General features: G+C 40.1%; 2 protein-coding genes across 3 annotated transcripts; both read left to right on the top strand.

Annotated features, from left to right (window-relative positions):
• Positions 1-225: 225 nt before the first annotated feature.
• Positions 226-11,694, top strand: LOC121893882 (NCK-interacting protein with SH3 domain-like). 2 transcript variants are annotated; one of them, XM_042406019.1, is made up of 13 exons: positions 226-713; positions 1,633-1,745; positions 1,844-2,054; positions 3,416-3,491; positions 3,691-4,235; positions 5,719-5,889; positions 6,608-6,694; positions 6,890-7,028; positions 7,156-7,236; positions 8,207-8,335; positions 9,070-9,159; positions 9,262-9,434; positions 9,940-11,694. In XM_042406019.1, the coding sequence occupies exons 1-13, from the start codon at positions 543-545 to the stop codon at positions 10,162-10,164; spliced, it is 2,211 nt and encodes a 736-aa protein (XP_042261953.1). In that variant the 5' UTR covers positions 226-542; the 3' UTR covers positions 10,165-11,694. The 2 variants fall into 2 exon arrangements, with proteins under 2 accessions (XP_042261953.1, XP_042261954.1); XM_042406020.1 differs by having other exon boundaries at positions 227-713; positions 3,694-4,235.
• A 1,229-nt stretch (positions 11,695-12,923) lies between these two features.
• On the top strand, positions 12,924-19,313 carry slc25a20 (solute carrier family 25 member 20). The gene is made up of 10 exons (XM_042406069.1): positions 12,924-13,033; positions 13,116-13,236; positions 14,321-14,413; positions 14,500-14,627; positions 14,725-14,815; positions 14,943-15,060; positions 16,127-16,199; positions 16,296-16,405; positions 16,985-17,109; positions 18,519-19,313. Exons 2-10 carry the CDS (start codon positions 13,132-13,134, stop codon positions 18,579-18,581), a joined length of 906 nt encoding a protein of 301 aa, XP_042262003.1. The 5' UTR covers positions 12,924-13,033; positions 13,116-13,131; the 3' UTR covers positions 18,582-19,313.
• Positions 19,314-20,381: the final 1,068 nt, after the last annotated feature.

Raw genomic sequence — 20,381 nt, 5'->3', positions numbered from 1 at the left:
ATATTCTGAGTTATGAATACAATGGGACTGAAAGGCTCTATTATTCATAGACTCATGTCATCATAAGCTTATGGTCAGTTATCAGGGTACAACTGAGAATTTGAAAATATGAATGGCATTTTTACTATATACAATTAATATAAACACAAATAACCATGGATTGTTTTAAAGTTATGAATATTGAAATTATACAAAGAATGTCACATTTAAAACAGTATTATAACCGTAAAAAAGGAGGATAATCTCACTAATTTAAGGGATCAAAGGTCATTAAGAGCTCTGCCTTTGATTAAGGTGTCTGGGGGCGTGTTGCGTTCAGGGAACAGCAGCGCCCCTCTGCGGCGTTCACTGGCAGCTCTCGGGTCAGGTGATCCGGGCTACATTGTAAATAGACAGCAGCGATCCGCCGGGGCCATGCCTTCGTAGCCTCTATAAACCGCCTCCAACAGAGCAAGTCTTTCCACTCGGAGACTCCTTATCTTCCGACAGCGGTTGTCCATCTGTTTCGAGTCATTTCGGCGTGTTAAAGTGTTTTGTGAAGCATGTACCGCTCTCTGTACGCCTTCCGATCCGCGGAGCCCAACTCGCTGCACTTCTCGGCCGGAGAAAGCTTCCTAATCCTGGAGAGGAGCAACAAACACTGGTGGCTGGGGTCCCGCTGCAGCTCGGGGGAAACCGGCTACATCCCCGCTTCATACATCGAAAAAATACAGGTGAACAGCACTTTCTGACTCAGCTGACTGTCTGTTTTTCTCTCAGTGGACATATACGACGACTGTGTGTCGCATCCTGAGATAGTGAATGCGTAGTAAGGGCTGAATTGATGGGATAGAGAGAGACAGTTCCCGTGTAACTGTGTATATGTGCTGCAGTGCAGGCCGTGTTGAAGCTGGCTGCTGATTATTGTCAATGGGGGAAAAAATGCATGCTTGCAGAAGAACCCATAAATTATTGGAAGGGTTGCATTATGTAGAGGGACATGGCCTTCTGCACTGCAGCTGCTCACTGCGACAGAGAGGAGATAGGACAGGAAAGGATGGGACATGACAGGACAGGATGAGACAGAATAAGATGGGACAGAAAGACAGTAAATCGTTTCAGCTCCAATTAAAACCATCTGCTCCTATTTCTATTTCTTTATTCTGTTATCAATAATCACTGTCAACCAGCCTTCTCCTCTTTGTTTTATAGGTGCTGCTCCTTTCTACACAGCTTTTGGTTTTTGCTTCCAGTCACACCCACATTTACTCTACACTGAACTGACTCCTTCTTCCAAGGATCCAGACTTACAGTGAACTAGTCGTAGCATGTATTTTCCTAAAATCACAGGCTCACACACTGGCAGGATAGGAATGCTCTCTCCTGTTGTTAATGACATTGGCTGTGGAGGTTTAATGAGGCTGAATCTGAGGCCTCACTGAGCACGTGCGACACTGCTTAAAAGGCTGTTTTTGTTAGATAACTGTCCTAGTTTTGTTTTGTTTTTTTTTTCTGCCTCCAGTCATGCATGTCCCTAAGCCACAATTTAGTTTAAAGTTTAATAATTATGCATGCTGCCATGTGGATGAATATTTAATTTGTTCATCTCTTCTTTTTTTTTTTTTTTTCTTTTTTCCGCTTTCTGTCTGCCAGGCTCCAGAGCAGGATGAGGTGTTGCAGTCTATTGACAGAGCGATCGAAGGCATCCATAATGTGGCCTTAAAAAACGGAGGCAAATACAATCTGGAGCAGCGAGATGTTCTACAGTGAGTGTTAAAAAACCCCAAAACAACACAACTTGAAATAGTCAGATAGCGAATCCATATTTTGTTGCGTATGAATCCTCGACCCCTCTCTGTTACAGGAAGCTGATCCATCACAGAAAGGAGACTCTTGCACGACGGAGTTCCTCTTCCTCCGGTCATAAACAAGGCCTCCCATCTTCCAGCAGTGACATATCTCTCAGTCAGACCCCTCCTCCACCCAATGGCCTTAACCGAGACTACGGACGACAGGGAAGCGTGCCAATATCAGGAAGCATGGACAATATGCAAGCAGAGCAGGGGTTTTATCAGGTTACACAGTCACACAGTGCACGCACACACAAAAACACACAATATGCCACCAAACTGTGCTAAATGTAGTGAATTTCATTTTTGTAACTCTTGCTTCCATGACCGGATTAACACCGGCTCCCTGTGTATGTCACCGGTCCAGGTTCTCATTAAGTTCAGAGCACACAGTAGTACTAAGTACCCTTTCATCCACACTAATGGTCATTCTCCAAATGTGTTAATTGAAATGGATTTTACACTGGATGCCACTGAACACTACTAATCAAGGCTGCAGTTGTTTTTCTTATACAAGACATTGTGATCCGATTCAGTGTTTAGACTCTTGTTTTTCAGTGCAGGTTCTCCTTTCAGTCAGTTTGGTCAAGTTTGCATTTGAACTATTATAGTATTTAGTAATTATTATTACTATGATATAAGAGATAATATAAGACAATGCTTTTATTATTATTATTATCACTCAAAGCTGCACATTCAAACCAGTTATCCATTACTTTTTTTTCTATTTAAAGAAATCAAACAAAAACAGACAGTTTTGGAAATTTATTTTTTTCAGACAGTCCTGTTGATGAGTCTTTTTGCAGCTCCATTTCCATGTTGCTATTTGAGCCTTATATAAAGCCCATTTTGCCCATTTTTATTCCTTTTGAGCTTCTTGTAGTCTCAACATTTGTGTCAGTTTTTCCATTAGGAAGATTTCTTTATTAACAGTATTTTAATCAAGTATCTGTTGCCCCCCATTACACTTTTCTTTAGAGAAATTATATAGATACAGTGCCATACAACTCGTATGGACTTTTTAGCCTCGTATTTGTTGTAACATTTTACATTTCCCAGAACAAAGTTATTTTATCCAAACAATATGTGAGTGATCAACATCAAATGATCCACACATATGTCGTCTATTATAACTTTCTTTTTCTTTTATCTATCTATCTAATTTGAATTCTCTCGGTCCTCCTAAACACAGATATGTGTATTTAACAAATCATAGTTTCTATTATTTAAAATTAGCTTTGGGTGGGAATCACTGCTGTACATGATAACTTCATTATTTGTCCAGAAACTTCTATGCTGTAATGATACTTCCTGCCCCGGATGTCCTGTGTGCCAATTACTTTGTGGTAACTTTGATTAAACGCAAACTTATGTAAGAATATGCACCATATGAGCACAATATAAACTAAAGTGTTAACCGCTCTTAAAACCAGATTTTTTAAGGCAATAATGCTGGACTTGCCTTTGTTGATATTTTACTTTTCTGTAACAAATTTGAAATTAGTGGACCTGGGGCTTTTCTCTGGGGGTCAGTTGCCCACTTTGCTCGGTTGGTAATCCAGTCTTGCCTGTGTCTTCTCCTGCAGGTGCCTCCTCAGCCTCGACGTGCGGCTCCGATCACCCCTCCTCCCCCCGAGAAACAGCGAAACAGCCGGCGTCCAGGTTAGTGAGCAGCAGCACGGACTTATTACTTACAACCATATTACAGTGTTACTGTAGACGGTGTTTTGCTGATGCTACCTGCTGCAGCTCTACACTTCACAAACATACTCTATTCTTAGTCATGTCATTCCCGTTCTCTCTTCTCTCTGTAACTGGAGCTCTCTCTCTCTCTCTCTCTCTCTCTCTGTGTCCCTCTCAGCAGAGCCGGAGGTCCCCTCCAGAGTGTCCTCTCTTCCTCCGTCTCCCGGCCCCTCCCTCTCTATCAGCACCACCTCTATAGAGTCCGGCTCCTCCCACTCACTGGTCTCCTCTGATGTCAGTCTGCCGAGTGTTTCCAGCACCCCCCCTCCCCCAGTGCCATCCCGTGTGAAGCCCCCTGCACCGCTCTTAAGCATACTGCCCTCTGACTCCCCTCCTCAGCCAGCTCCAGCGAAGAAGAGCCCCGCTCCGCAGCCTCCACAGCCCACCCCCACTTTACAGCTCGCTGTAGAGGACCAGCCGGAGAGTGAGTGGCCTGTTGCCCCCCCCTCTGTTGCTGAAAGCCCTCCTGGCAGCCCCACTACCTCCGAGCCGGTTTCCATGACTATTGGGGCCGAATTGATCGAGCTGGTACGGAAGAACACGGGCTTGAGTTACGGGCTGTCGCGGGTCGCCGTCGGCGTGGTGGTCGGCCATCTGCAGACCGCCTTACCTCAAGCCTCCTCTGATTTGGAGCAAGTTCTCCTCTCGCTGGTGGAGAGCAAGGTCAGATTTGTTTTCATTACATCATGTGGATTCAGCACCCTCGCCAGCTTAAAGGAGAATACCAGTGTCGTTTAGAGTTACAGCTCAGTCTGCATTTAGCTGACATTTCTCAGAGTCCTTTTGAAACAGAGGGGACAGTAAATATAATTCACTTATTTCCTGTTTTTAAATGTGAAACCTGCAGTGTCAAACCAAGCTTAAAATTAACTCCTGAGTGTTTCCTGCCAGACATTTCTGCTTCTTCTTCTGCGTATAAGGTGGTTGACAGTGGGCAGTGTGTAATGTAAACAGGTACGGATGAACAGTTTTATTTGCATCTGCATCTGTGTTTTAAAGAGCTTTAAATACTCCGCATGGTCTAGTTAGAAGCAGAGGCAGAAGCAGAAACTGTATTTTGTGTGTGCCAATACAAAAGTGGGTGGGCCATCTTTTCCCAGAAAAACTGACTCATGAAACATTAGAAGAAGAAAAACACTGACAACAGTACAGTCAATAGGTGGTCTGTTATATCCTGTTCAGTCTGAAATACAGTATATTTACACCAGCAAGACCAGCTGCTCATCAGCTCACAACACTGTTAATTAACTATTTATTGCTTGAGATTTAGATGGCACATCCGGGCACACATGTGGCTACGCTGGTGGTTAGAAGCTTCCTCAGTGTGCTTGTAGACGTGAAACACTCACCATGGGCTTACCAAAATTATGATAAAACAAAGTCTTAAACAAAGCAAAATTGAGGGTTGTGCATCGGATCATTTTCAAGCCTGTATACAGTATTTTTAATACTTTTAAAATGAATGACAGAGAATAGCAGAGAAAACAAGCTTTGCACACAGACACCATGATGCAGAGCAGAGGAGCACAAACTTCAAAAACACTGGTATTGTCCTTTTAAAGCTGCTCAATTGATATTTTCATGTTAACAGTGGATAAAATTAAAAGATAGGTTCACATTTTTTGAGTCTGTCTTTTTATCTTTTTTAAGTTTTTAGCACAAAATTCCACTTAATATGTCTGACTTTAGCATTTTTGCAAAGAACAAGAACTGTAGATTTTATGGGGATATATCCTGTATGGACAGCAGGACCAAGTAGAGTGATACTACTTTTTAATAAGTGTAATATGAAAGGGGTCAATAGTGGAGACGGTCGCCACCTCATCTATTTTTTAGTGTCTTTCAGATCGTTTTTGTCTCACAGTTTGTAACGTTACTGTTTTGGTTCACTCTCCCCAGCTTGTTGTGGCCAAAAAATCAATTAATGCAGATTTAAAGATGTTTGTATTAGTGAGAAAAATGTTCAATGTCAGTGACAGTTATAAGCACACACCTTCCTAAAAGTCTAAATTAAATTTAAAATGCTTGTGGTTCCATGAATGGACAAGGAATGTTTAACAATTTTACACACTTATGAAATATATTTGCACTTTGTAAGTTAAGCTGTAGCTTTGAAAGAGCTACATGTGGTCTCTTGTCTTTGTAGGATTTGGGTGCAGCGCTGCCGCAGGGGCAGGTGTGTCATGACGAACAGCGTCTGGAGGTGATCTTCAGCGACCTCGTCCGTCACCGAGACGACTCCCAGCAGCGGAGCTGGGCGCTCCATGAAGACCACGCTCTCATCTCCTGCTATCTGGAGGAGCTGCTGAAGATACTGGTATGATGCAGCGAGCTATAAATCACTGCAAGGCGTCTGTCTTCTGATGGATTCAGTGTGTTAGAAGGCTTGTAACATCCTGATTGACTGTATCACCCACATAAAGACAGATTTCATAAATGTGCTCTCACTGGGTCATGAGGCAAGATGAGAAAAGGACATCAACACAAAACTGGGTAACTGAGGTTACGCTTCTGATAAATCACAGGTCACTGATATTAGGTCACAACAACTCTTGTGGTCCAACATGAGTCATTATGTATTAAAATGGAAAAAAAAAAAGAGGAAACCCAAGAGGATTTGGCTAAAGTTGTGCCTGGAAAGAGCTGGAAAGATATTAGGGAGTTTCCAAGTTAATATCACTGAATTATCATTTAATATATTATCAAATGTTTCCTCTCTGAATCTATAATCTGTCCACAGGACCCATCCAGATCCTGCTCTAAATACTAGACATGTTTGATAGGATCAGACCAGCTCAGACGAGTTTACAAATCCAACAGTGTGCTTAAAGACTGAGTCTGTAAACTCTTCAGCCTGCCAAATATTCTTTGCTGGCAGTTCGTCCCGACCAAACCTCAAATCAGGGCTGGGATGTCCACATGAGCTCTTAATGGGCTCTATAATCCTCTGGTGTGTCCAGGGACCACAGCTGAAAATGCACTTACGTAGTTATGAAGTTATTACTGCACATCATTGCTGTTTTTTCTTTTCTCAGACTGATGCAGATCCAGAGGTGTGTAAGAGGATGTGCAAAGCCAACCACTGTGAGAATGTGCTTTCTCTGGTGTCATATTATCAGATGGTAAGACATCAATAACTAAGTATGTTATTTTTAAGATACTGTACTAAAAAAAAACAATCTGTGTTTAAGATGCTGATTACATACTCTTCTATCCAAAGCTTATTGCGGTTTTTAGTCTGGATGTTGAACTTGCATCATTACACTGATAGTATTTGGATGGCGTTGGCTCACTGTTGCCATCATGTGACTGTACAGGAGCATCGTGTGTTATTGCGGCTGCTGCTGCTCAAGGTGTTTGGGGCGATGTGCAGCCTGGATGCTGCTCTCATCTCCACCCTCCTCAACTCCATCCTCGCCATGGAGCTGGCCAGAGACTTACAGACTGACACACAAGGTGAAAACATCTCCTTTTCACCTCCTCCTCTTGTTTTTTTTTTTCTCTCCATATTGTTCACGAGTGATCCACAAGTCAAATGTAACCATAATTACTTCAGTTTTACTTGTGTTTTTTCTTTCCTCAGAGCACCAGAAGATGTGTTACACAGCCTTGGTACTTACTATGATATTCTCAATGGGTGAACAGGTGCCATATCATCACTACGGTAAGAGAAGTCTTGCCGATATTATTGCATTGGCCCGACTGTAAGACGTTTTCCAACAGCTGTGTTTGGAAAGAAATCCTTTAGAGGATACAACACACTTCCACATTCATCCCGTTGGGATAGTTTCCCTGAAATATTATTAATCCAAGGAGAAAAGAGTCCTCATCCTTTTTAAGCCTTTTCTCTCACAAAAGTGAAATTAAAGCAGAATATAAATCCCACATTTGAGTATCTTGTCTATCAGTCACACACTCACACTCTCTCCAGTCAGACTCTTGGAAGCGTTTCCTTTTTTTTTGCCTTCAGTTAGTCATTTTGAGCTCCTCATCATCTGTGACAGCAATAATTCTTGGCTGATTCAGCCCGTGCTGTGTTTCTACACAGCACGGGCTGAATCAGCTCGTTTTCAGATGTTGTTTTCATTTGTCATGAATTTGTCTGTTGCAGAAAAACACATTACATGAGCCTTCAGAAACTCCTGCAGTTTAAAATCAGCTAAATTTTAGTGCTGACAGACTCACTATAAATGGACTTGGAGACACTCGCCAGCCGAGCAACATTAAGACATACACACAACCCATAATGCATCAATCTCTGCAGGAGCCGCTGTCACAGCCGTACACTCTTTCAAAGAGGATCTCTTTTGATGTTAACGTGTAATAGTATGTAGTAATAATAATACTTTAGAATAATACATTATCTTATATTCAGGCCTATACGGTGTTTGATGCTGCCATTGTATAGCAACATTTCTGCAGTGTACAACATACGTATACTGTTCCTTTTCATATAAAATTATGCCCACAAAAACAGCTGCTTCTTCTAAAACAGTTAAAAACAACTTTGTGTTTAGCTTCATGGCAATGCATTTTCCACATTATCTTATTTTAAAATATATCTGACATGCATGCATCGAAAGGATACTGCATGCTGTAAATAAGACATAATCTCTCTCCCTTTCTGCTTTCAGAACACTTGAATGCTGACTTTGTTCAGTTCCTGCTGGGTGTGGTGGAGGACGGACTTCCCTCTGATCCCACAGAGCAGCTGCCTGACATCTTCCTGAACCTCCTGCTGGCCTTCAACCTGCACCACACAGGTGAGAGCAGCCTCAGTAGACATTGGGCCTCATGCATGAATGTTTTATTATTTTTCTCTTATATTTGTTCTTGCACAAAGCAATAAGAGGAAGATAAGAAAATCCTACGTGGGATTCAACAAACTCTCTTAACTGCCCGGACTTGTCACGAATCGCTTGTCTCAGCCTGATGAATGGCACCTGTTCATGAGGAGGTGCACATTCGTGAGACGGAATCATTAGCATAATCCACGCCCCTAAAATTGCCATATAAGGCTCCATGTTCTGTTCCGTCTGTGGGCGAGTTTTATTCCCAAAGAGTAAAAACAAACAACTTCAAGTCCCGCTTTCAGAAGAATCAGAAGACACATAACTAATTTAGGTGTGACAGTAGGAGACCAGAAACAATTAGAAAATATGAATCAAGCAAAAATATCATCAGAGCAGCTTTGTGCTGTGACAGAAATAAAGAGGGAATGCTTTGATGTGAAGTTAGATGCTTAAAAAAAAGAGAGAAAATTGATGAATGCCACAAATGTTCTTAACTCACTCATACGTCCATTTTGAGAACAAATTTGTTTGTACGAGTGTGATTAACAACATGAATGATGGCTCCATTTCATTGAGGTTGACATTTCCATGGCCCTGTGCTTTTCACTATGACAAGTCAAAATGTCTGCCTTATAACGTCTATGAGTACAGTTTATCGTTTTACAATAAATACATTTTTTGTGCTGCATATATACGTCACCCAGCACCCAGTAACAATGTGATCATGGAGGAGCTGAAGAAGAAAAATGTCAAGATTCTGTCGGAGAAAGTTCTGCTGCTTCTGAACAGAGGCGGTAAAATACTTTTATTTCACATTTTTTTACATCCATTCTCAGAGTTCTCTCACTTTTTTACTATTTTACACCATTATTCTCTTTTTCTCCTCTCCTCTCCAGACGACCCCGTCTGTATGTTCAAACACAACCCACCCGCACCGCACTCAGTGCTCAAGTTTCTGCAGGATGTTTTTGCCAGCCGAGAGACCGCTGACATCTTCTACCGCACTGACATGATGGTGATGATTGACATCGCCGTTCGGCAAATATCGGACCTTTCACCTGGGGACAAGGTGAGACCTGGACGCACTTCTCAGCCTTTAAAGGAATAGTTTGACATTTTGGGAAACACACCTTTTTTTTTTTTTGCTTTTGTGCTGAGAGTTCAGATAAAAGCTTCAACACCACATTGTCTCATTGACTCTGCTAAATATGAAGCTGGAGAGAGAAGCCGGTTAGCTTAGCACAAAGACAGGGAAACAGCTGGCCTGGTCCTGTCCGAAGACAACAAAACCTGTCTACCAACACCCCTAAAGCTCACTGATTAACATGTAATATATTGTTTGTTTAAAGTGTAAAATCAACATTGTGGTTGTGCATCTTTTTGAGACATTTTTTTAAAACTCTGGCTTCATATTAAACAGACAGATAAGAGAGACCTATTGATCTTCTCATCTAACTCTTGACAAGAAAGCCAATAACTGTATTTCCCCAAAATGTCAAACTATTTCAGTGATGTCTGCTGTATCAACCTGACTTTAACCTCCTCTCCCTTTCTTCCCTCTTCCCTGTGTTAAGCTGCGGATGGAGTATCTCTCCCTCATGCACTCAATAATGCGCTCGACGGACTACCTGGAGCACCAGCACCGGCTCACTGACCTGCAGGGGGCGCTGCAGAGGATCCTCGGAGAGGAGGACGATCCGGGAGAGGACGAAGGGAGCGCCACAGCGAAACAGATGGATAAGCTAATTGTACAGCAGATCTACAAGGAGTTTCCACAGATCTGTGAGAAACAAGACTAACCATATCAGTATCATGCTCACACACTGTAGTCTGCTCCCTTCTACTGCAGGGAGGTACAGTAAAGCTTGAAAAGAGGAGGAACTGACATTTTACAGGGCGCCCTGTATTCTGTGCCAGCAAATCAGTTTTGCCAGTGTTTCCTTGGACTCCACGGCTTCAGCATGCATGTGATGTTGATTTTAACAGAGATTACAGCTTTTCTCTTCTCAAATTATATTTTAAAATGACAAAGGAGTGGGAGGTTCTTTGGTGTGTATTTCAAGAAGGGAAAAAATATGACAAATGCACAAAAAAAAAAAGCTGTGAGGTTTAGTCATACTAGGAGGAAATAGCCAAAATATAGGCCAAACTTTGGCACTGTTCTCACAGTGAATTCTTAGCAATAATTACCTAAAATAAACCATTTAGCTAACTGTATGTGCCCAAAGTACTGTGAAATTAAAGCAACAGAAACCACAACTAAAACTTATTCTAACCAAAATAACTTTAACCAAACTGATTTTAGAGCAAATTTAAAGTTTGGTGGCAAATTTGTAGTTGTGCTACAAAATGAAAGTGCCATGATTTGAACTGTTGTGAGAAAACTTAATGTGCTTCCCTTTCAGTGGGACCAAACTACTGTGTGTTACTGAGAGCATTATTTTCTTTATAAAAACTGACTTCCTCTTTCATTCACCCTGACATCCATCATACTTAAAAACTGAGGTCGAGTAGAACAAGTTGAATGTGACTATTGTTAGTGAGAAAAGCTCACTCTGACTCATGTGTTATCATTACTAAGCTGTTAGCTGAGTAACTCGCTGCTACATATAGAGTCTCTCCTGTGGCTTCGTCTTCAGTTTTCTCAGTCTGGTACTTTTGTCTTTGACTTTCTTTCAAACACTTCAAAATGATTTCTCTGTACTTAGATATGCAAAACTCCTCAAGCATCACAAGTCATTGGCTGAAGAGTTTTTGTCCGTATGCTGCATTCAAACTAACTGTGCTGCAATAAGGCTTTATAACAACTCGTGATATTGCTGTAATATACTGAGTCTTGGCTGATGTGAGCTGTGGCTGCCTCGAGGAGAGAGATGTTCTGCAGTTATTATCTGAGATAATACATTAGTCAGTGTTGTTGATTTACAGTTATGATCTAATGGTTCAACTGAAAATCAAGAGGAGTGAGAGGAAAGACTGGGCATTTATTTTATCTCCTCGTGGTCTAATACTTTAACAGCAAAATATACCTTTCCTTGACTTTTCCTCATTGTGTAGTGATTGATGTTGTTCACCCGTCTTACACTTTAACTGACCTGTTTTTGTTCTCTGTGGCATGGAAACATACTTCCGGGAAGGTTAGACACAATCCAGAAGAGATATCGGTTTTTATTTTGGTGTCCAAACGTTCGTTCATTCATTAATTTGTGTGTCTGTTTACAGCGTGTGTGAGAGAGAGGTGAACGTCCCTCCTTTCCATGATTAACATTGTCTGCAAAAGTGCTACGACTGTGTTATAATAAAACTAATAAAGCTATATTTTAACAGTGGAAGTGGTTGGATTGGTTATTAAGAGGCTGATTATATGACTGGATATTCTGGTGTGTGAACTTAAAAACTTTAATTCAAAGTTGTGGGAACATTAACTGTTTATCCACTCAGGGCACAATACAACACACAGGAGTGAGATTTAACCAGGAAAATAGTTAAACAGTAATTTGTGTATTTAAAAAAGCAACTAAATGCAAAGTTTGACTGTCAGAAGCAAACAAGTGTGTTCAGCATGTTCAAAGTTAATATAAAAAACATTTTTTACTCATAGTCCTGTATTTTAATCACTCTGTTTCCCCTAAAACCTCTTATTATTAATTTACTTTTTGCTTTTTTTCCCCTTTACTTGATTTTTTTTGTCCTATTCTGCATGTTTGTGTATTTTTCTTGTAACTCTTTTTTTTTTTCCTTTTCGGTTTTCTTTTTAAATTTAATGTATTTTTTAATGAGGTTCTACACTAGTGAGGAAAATAATAAAAAGTTAAAGATAATTTGAGAAATACTAGGTGTCAGATACTTTTCTTTTTTTTCTTCAGATCTATATAGAGCTGCAACGAGTAGTCAATTAATCGATTTGTCGATCAACAACATTAATTGCCAATTTTTTGCTAATCGACTATTAGTTTTAGTCATTTTTATGTAAAAAGAATATCCACATTTTCTGATTCCAGCTTCTCAAATATTAATATTTTCTGGGTTTAATCTTCTGTGATAGAAAACTGAATATCTTTGGGTTGTGGACTGTTGGTCAGGACAAAAGAAAGCATTTGTGGACATCACCTTGGAAACTGTGATCAACACTTTGTGACATTTTTTTAGACCAAAACACTAATCGATGAATCGAGAAAATAATTGATAGATTATCGATAATGAAAATAATCGTTAGTTGCAGCTCTAATTATATATGAATGTAATGTCAACATGATGTAAATTCTGCATTATATAAGACACTGTTACACCCTCGTTTTTTCCCTTCTAAATCTAAATATACACCAATGAATAAACAACTGATACACACAAAAATATGTAAATACTGTATATCATCATTTAATATTTGCATTCAGACAGAATTTACATGTATTTTGAAGAGTAAAAAAACTACTAACTACTAAAACTAAGAAAAAAATAAATATTAACATATGCAGTACCATTTTGTTTCTTTTGTAAATATTTATTCAAGTTTCAAAAGTTGAAAAACTTGATACTAGCATTTCCACCCGGACACCAAACAGAGACGTACCAGAGTAAAGCTGTGTCACAGTCAGAGCGGTCCGGGTCAATAAGTGGGTGAAAGGTCCGCTGCTCACAAACACACCTCTCAGAGCTGCAGCAGACCAGGTGAGATGTTATTTCCTAGTTTTCCTGGTTTCTCGGCGTCACTTTCATTCATTCAGCTGCTTATTGTGCTTTTTTCTTCCAGAGCAGAAAAAGTCAAAATGTCTAAACAACCGCAGCCGATCAGTCCGCTGAAGAACTTCGTAGCTGGAGGGTTTGGAGGAGTCTGCCTCGTCTTCGCCGGACATCCACTCGACACCATTAAAGTAAATACTGCTCTCTCTTTTCGCTCGATTACTTTGCATCATAATAGGGAACAACAGGAAGTTGTAGCCGGTAACGATGACAAATCAAAACAGCTGCTCCTGGTTTGAGTCAGAGACAGCTTATTAAAGATCAAGGACAAACTCCTGTATTTATAGGTAGATGTTAATCTTAATACAGAGAGCTGAATCTCAGGCTGCTGCAGCCCTTTGACCCACATTCACGTTGTCATATGACTCTTCAATTATGGCTTCCTGCACAGCAGAGACCTCACCTGGGTGCAGTATGATCACACACCTCCACTGTCATCCATTAGACCCACAGTAACTGCTTCAGTGCCCTTTAATATACTACAGTGCTACTTTTTTTCATTGATGCTGCTTTTTAACAGCCTTGCACCTACATGATGTGAGTATAATAACTCTTTTAACTCAAATGTATGTGAGCACCCAAACATTACGGGAAAGAGTGCAAACTTGATAAAAAATGTAGCTCCTAAAACTAAAACTCACTGGAGTGAATACGACAACGTGTCAACCAGGGCTGGGTGATATGGACAAAATCAAATATTAAAATATTTTTGACCAAATACTTCGATATTGATATTGCAACAGTATTGTAGAGATGAATATTGGTGCTTTCACAAAATATTTACACAATGAGATTTTAATCATTTTAATTATCAGTAATGTGGATATAATGAATATAAAGTGGGTAAAGACAAATAATAGAGCAGCTAGAACAGTTTGGTAAGTTCAGAAAATGGATCTGAAAGAATTATTATTTTTCTTCTCTATTATTCTTCCAAAACAAACGCATTTTTGAGGGCCTAATCATGCACAAAAAGTTGTTAAACTTTGCACATACATCAGAAGTGGTGAAAAATTAAATATTTTATTGGTCTTGCAAAAAGGCAGGGCACGCGGCGACGTACGCAAGGGTGCGAGGGCCCGATCATCGCTGCTTGCAGCTTTAATTTTTAGTGTTATTGTATAAATACGTACAGTACAGTAGAGATACAGTAGTTACTTTTGCTCTGAGAACTTTCTTTGTGTGTTAATTCAATACTTCCTCTTTTTCTCTCAGGTGCGTTTACAGACTCAGTCCAAACCCAAACCTGGAGAGACCCCCATGTACACCGGAACCATTGATTGTTGCAAAAAGACCTTAGCCCAAGAGGTGAGGATGCCTGCTGACTAAAATATGTTAGAAAATGTCTTTATTCCCTTATACTGATGATTCCTCACTGTCTTCTTCCCCTGCAGGGTTTAAAAGGACTCTATAAAGGCATGGCGGCCCCGATCATCGGGGTCACACCCATGTTTGCGGTTTGTTTCTTTGGATTCGGGCTGGGCAAGAAGCTACAACAGAAACACCCCCATGATATCCTTACGTAGGTGATTGCTCTGTCATAAGCGGCTGCTCCAAACACTCTGTGGATGATTATTTGTACGAGCATCAGCCTCTTTTTTTTCACTCGCCTCCTCCAGGTATCCACAGCTGTTTGCTGCTGGTATGCTGTCCGGTGTGTTCACCACCGCCATCATGACTCCTGGAGAGCGCATCAAATGCCTCCTACAGGTCAGAGGATCTAATCACTGTCCCCTGTGCTCTTCCAGTCACATTTTATTAATTTACAAATTCTGGAGATAGAAAGGAGTTAAATAAAAGGGAATTAATATGTGTGTGCGCCTCTGTGTGTTTGCAGATCCAGGCATCATCTGGGCAGGTGAAGTATGCGGGGCCCATGGACTGTGTCAAACAGCTGTACAAAGAGTCTGGGATCAGAGGAATCTACAAAGGCACCGCCCTGACTCTCATGAGAGGTGCTTCTTTATCCCAAACCTGAGCACAACCTGTTGTTACAGGGGACATGTTTTGCTTTTTGTGGTTTTATATCATTTATATACTGTTATAATGTTGGATGTCTTTGTTAAACATGGTCAAAGTTCCAAAACTTGAGGTGAATATATGTAGAAATGCTCCCTGTGAGTCAAAAATCCAGGGCTTCAGCCTGATGTGAATGCTCTGTTTGCAAAGTTATCTCTACTTCTCCATCAAAGTGACGTCAGATCGTTCTCACATGCCCATAAACGGCTGTCTGTTGTGTAGCCTTTGTTGCTGAGGTTGTTGCTAAGTCTCCCAAGACGCAACTTCTAGAAGCTGACCAATCAGAACACAGTGGGCTTATCAAGAGGGAGGGCCTCAAAGAGACAGGAGCTGAAACGGCCTGTTTCAAACAGAGGCTGAACTGAGGGGCTTCGTAAACAGCCAGTATAAGATAAATGAGGTTTTTTTTAAACTTTAAGTCATGCAAAGATATTCCAATAGAGCCCCAGAATACAAACATAGACCTGGAAATGTGCATGATACGTCCCTTTTTAAAGTTTTAACATCTTAAATGCAGGAAGCTTCATAAAAAACAGACTTAAACTCTGAAATAATAATTGTAGGTTGCATGGCAGCATCCTCGCTAACCCTCACATTGATGTTTAGCTGCACTTTGTGGCTGCAGTTTGTCTGTTTTAGACAAACCGCATAACTGAATTTATCATGACTTTTTGACATATCAAATAATCCTCAAGTTACTGACATATTCCTGCTGCACATGTAATTTGGATTTTTGGAGCTTCGTTACTTTTCTCTTGTTGCTTTGAAAAAATATCAGAAGTGCAAACTGCCAGACAGAACCTGAAAATTGATATGGAATCTGATATGTGTATATCTGATAACCTCTGTAGCAACTGTTTGTAATCGTGATTAAGTCTTGAGTTAAACCACATGTATATCATGTTAAAATCAACCAGTTTCATTAATGATCTAATATGTGTAACTCTGTTATATTTATACATTTTGCAGTTTAAGTGACTCTTTTTTTGTCATGTGACTCAGATGTGCCAGCAAGTGGGATGTACTTCATGTCCTACGAGTGGTTGAAGAACCTCCTCACACCAGCAGGAAAGAGGTGAATATTTATTTTCCCCCTCCAACAGTGTTTACAACTGTCTGTTACATTAAAAAAAGGCCTCTGAGCAGCTGAACCTGTTCTCTTTCCCTGCAGCCATAACGAACTCAGCGTTCCCAGTGTCCTGTTTGCCGGAGGGATGGCTGGAATCTTTAACTGGGCGGTCGCAATTCCACCCGACGTACTCAAGTCTCGTTTCCAAACAGGTTCGCTTTTTAGATTCCTCAATTCAATTTGTTGAGATTAAAATATCAGTTTGAGTGAGTGTCTTACCAAGTCTGAAAAATAACGTTTTTTTAAATTGAAATTTATGGTCTCAAAATGAAACTTGCATCCAGTTTGTAGAGATATTTTTTCCCCTTCAAAGTATGACCAGTTTGTTGATGTTTATAGCTTCAGAGATGTCTTAATTAATTTCAACAGAAGTCGGCTGCTTTTGACAGCTGTTTTCTCTGTACTTTGGTTTTTAGAATTGGTTGTAAATTCAAATACTGGTCTATGTGATAATAAAGAGGTACTACCTAAACAAAGGATATTGAAATAGGCTGTGAAAAGTTTAGTGTTTATGAAGATTCTCCTTAATCCAGGTTGAGTCAGTGGCAACTAGATTTAATGGTGGAGTTAAAATTGGGACTTCTTATTTGGCAAGAGAATTGAGGAAGCTTCTTGAAAGAGTGTCAAAACTTCCCATTTTCTTTAACTTACTAAGTTACCTTTGTCTTTGTCATAACATTTTCTGTGTTTGTTGGTGTGACTGAGTTTTTAATCATCTATCTCTCACTCAGCTCCTGAAGGAAAGTATCCCAACGGATTTCGGGACGTTCTGCGTGAGCTGATCAGAGAGGAGGGTGTTGCCTCTCTGTATAAGGGCTTCACTGCTGTCATGCTTAGAGCTTTCCCTGCTAATGCAGTGAGTGCATTTCACATATTCATCAGTAAATTAACATTGTTGTCGACATAGAGCGGTGTTCAGTGAGAGAAGTTCAAAAATGAGGAAGAAGATTTGGTCATAAATTTGTCGTGCTGTGCCTCACAAGTCTGTCAGTCCTTCAGATTTGATATTTGATGTGAAGAGAATAAATCTTGTTAGTATACCTGCAGTAAAAGGTAGATACTGGATAAAACATCTATAACATATTCTGTAGTGATGTGGTTTACATGTTCAATACTGAGACCAAAGCCAAAACATAGATTACAGTAATTTTAACATCTTGAAAGACCAAGATGCATTTTTCCTACCAGAACAATTTCTGTATGTGTCCAGTTTCCAAACTAGTAAATGTTCACCTCACCAGTGTATTACAGCTGCTGTAGAGATGCATAAGTTTGTGTTTTTTATGTTGTTATGATATCCAATAATGTTGTATTCATATCAGTTGATACTGATGGGCTTTTCTCAAAGAAGGTTATTACAAATGATGTTTTATTAATTATTTTTTTCAGACAAAATTTCCATTTTATAATCTGTCCAACTATCATTGATAAAAATAATATCAGGCTGATCCCCATTCTGCATTTTAAAGCTGGTGTCATTGGCCCAGGATGCCATGAAAATTTACTCCGATACTTTCCTCTAGCCCCATCATCTGGTGAAAAATTTAATCGGTCCAATACTTTGGTTTATGAACAAATACTGTAAAACTGATAACATTCCCATCAATCTCGGCTGTACTTTGTGTTTTGGTCAAATTAGCAAATGTTAGCATGTGAACTAAGATGGTGAACATGGTAAAACATACCTGCTAAACATGCACCGCTGTGCGTCAGTACAGTCTGATCCATGATGTCTAATTCCAGACAGTAAATATTTCTAAAGCAAAAAAGCCAACCCTTAAAAGTTTACACATAAAGGTTGCTAGTCAGCCTCAAAGTCTCTTTTAAAAATAATTATTATTATTAGTATCTTTTTATACTAATCGTATCCTATAAAGGACACGAGAAACTCTTATCTCTTAAATAAATAATATCCGAACTGCTGCAGAACTGCTAATGACAAGATTTATTTTCTGGACATGAAAGATTGTAAAATCTGAACCATTGAGACTCCAACCTGCTGCCTGTGAGTCGCAGCATGTAAATGACTAAATCTTCTCAAACCTCCTTGAACTTCTCATGTAACAGTTCATAATATGGTTTGTTGCTCTGTAAAGTATAAGTACTTGTATTTTTACACAAATGCATATAAGTACAATATAATGACACAATATGTCTTTATATAGCTCTGTTGGAAAGCTAAAAGTTATGTTTAAAATCATAACATTCTGTCACTATTATACACAAACTAATCAGTTTTTTCTCTGCATGTGTTTTTTTTTTCAGGCTTGCTTCTTAGGATTTGAGTTGGCGATGAAGTTTCTGAACTGGGCAGCACCGAACCTGTGATCAAGGCTCAGTGTCGCCTCATGTGTGAATCCCAGGAACAGAACTCTGAAACACAACAGCGGAGCCATTAGCAGTGCACACGCACGCACACACACGCACACACACACAGTCACACAATATGAAGAGATTTCAACAATTTTCCAGTAATGTACTTGATTACCTTTGAAAACCTTGTGGTACTACGGATCATGTGGATCATTCAGACCTGCTGAGGGTCCAGAGCAGAGATATTATGATGACTCTGTACCAGTGCCAGTAAACATACACACACACAAACACAAACACACACGCTGACAGTCGAATGTTCTCACTCCTTTTGTTTAACTTGTTTTCTGCTTTTTTTTTTTAATATTATTTTTTTTTTAAATGAGAAAAGGAGTGAACTGAACATGTCGTGCCTTACCTTTTTGTTATCTGCGAGCAGGTGTACATATCAGGGAAAAGGTGCATTTAGTTGTACTGTGTGTGTGTGTCCAGTCTCCCAGAAATACACACTTTTCAAACTGTCTGCTTCCTGTACAGTCACATCCCACCCGGTGGCCTCTGATACTTCACTTTCTGTTTGTTTTGTTTGAGATTATGAGAGTAGTCATGTCGAGATTGATTGATCAGTATGTGAATGTCAGCATGTATAGAAATAAAATACAAGAATCCATATTTAGAAATGAGACTACTGTGTCCTTAAATGTGTTTGTGCAGCTGTCTGACTTCCAGGATAAACAGTTAAAACTCCTCTGAGTTGTTTCTTTGCCAATTCGTCGAGTTCTGTGGTGTCATCCATCGGGCAGCCTTTAATTACATCTGAGTCCTGGTCAATAGTTTCCGACAGGCTGTCCTAAATAAAGAAATCAATAAGCTGCTGAATGTGTGAGAGAATGGGGGCGCGAAGAGGAGGAGTCAGTTTGTTCCTGTGATGAAGGTCTGGACAGAAGTTTATGAAATCAGTGCTTAGATTTGATATTTCTGTTATTGATAGTGGAAATGTGTGTCATCTAGAAGGGTTTTTTTTAGCTAATTATTGCTTAATTGTCAGCCATTGAAACCCGACAGCTGGATCTTTTCAACAAGTTTGACCTCTGCGCCTGAATGATGAGTAATTTTCAGATACCAGCAGGTTTGAAAGAGCTGCTACAAGGATACACAGTGGAGGTGCTTCGCCGCAGGCCGCCAGACCTGGTTGAATTTGCTGTGCAGCATTTTACACGTGTTCTGGAGAACCGAAGGAATGACCAACCAGCAAAGAAAAGCAGTGGCAAATCTGCACGGAAAGGAGTCACTTTTGTAACAAAATCAGATAAGTCTACCAAGGATGAAGAAGAAGAGGAGGAGGAGGAGGAAGAGGAGGAGGAGATTGTTAGTGAGTATTATTACCATGCACTCCAGCTAAAAATGTAAATACCCATTAAATCTAATCCATTATATTCACCACTGTCTGCCTCTTTGCAGAATGCACCACTGGTAAATACAGACGCAGAGTTTCAGGTCAGTAACTAGAACAGTATGTGTAATGAATTTCAATGAACGTTGACCACTATACAGTGTTTTAATTAGTTTGACCTGCTGTAGTTTGTGCAGAGGCCTACAACCCTGATGACGATGAGGATGATGATGCAGAGCCTCGGATTGTGCATCCCAAAACAGACGTGCAGCGTTGCAGGCTGCAGGATGCATGCAGAGACATTTTACTGTTTAAAACACTTGAGCAGGTATAGCAGCTCACATGAGAAACCATAACAAGGGTGGAAAGAGTGTCCTAAAATTTAAAGATCCCCTCCAGATGGATATTAAGACATAAAAAAA

This window comes from Thunnus maccoyii, chromosome 3, assembly GCF_910596095.1.
Source record: "Thunnus maccoyii chromosome 3, fThuMac1.1, whole genome shotgun sequence".
NCBI classification, from domain to species: domain Eukaryota; kingdom Metazoa; phylum Chordata; class Actinopteri; order Scombriformes; family Scombridae; genus Thunnus; species Thunnus maccoyii.
This window is presented reverse-complemented; position numbering and strand designations above follow the sequence as displayed.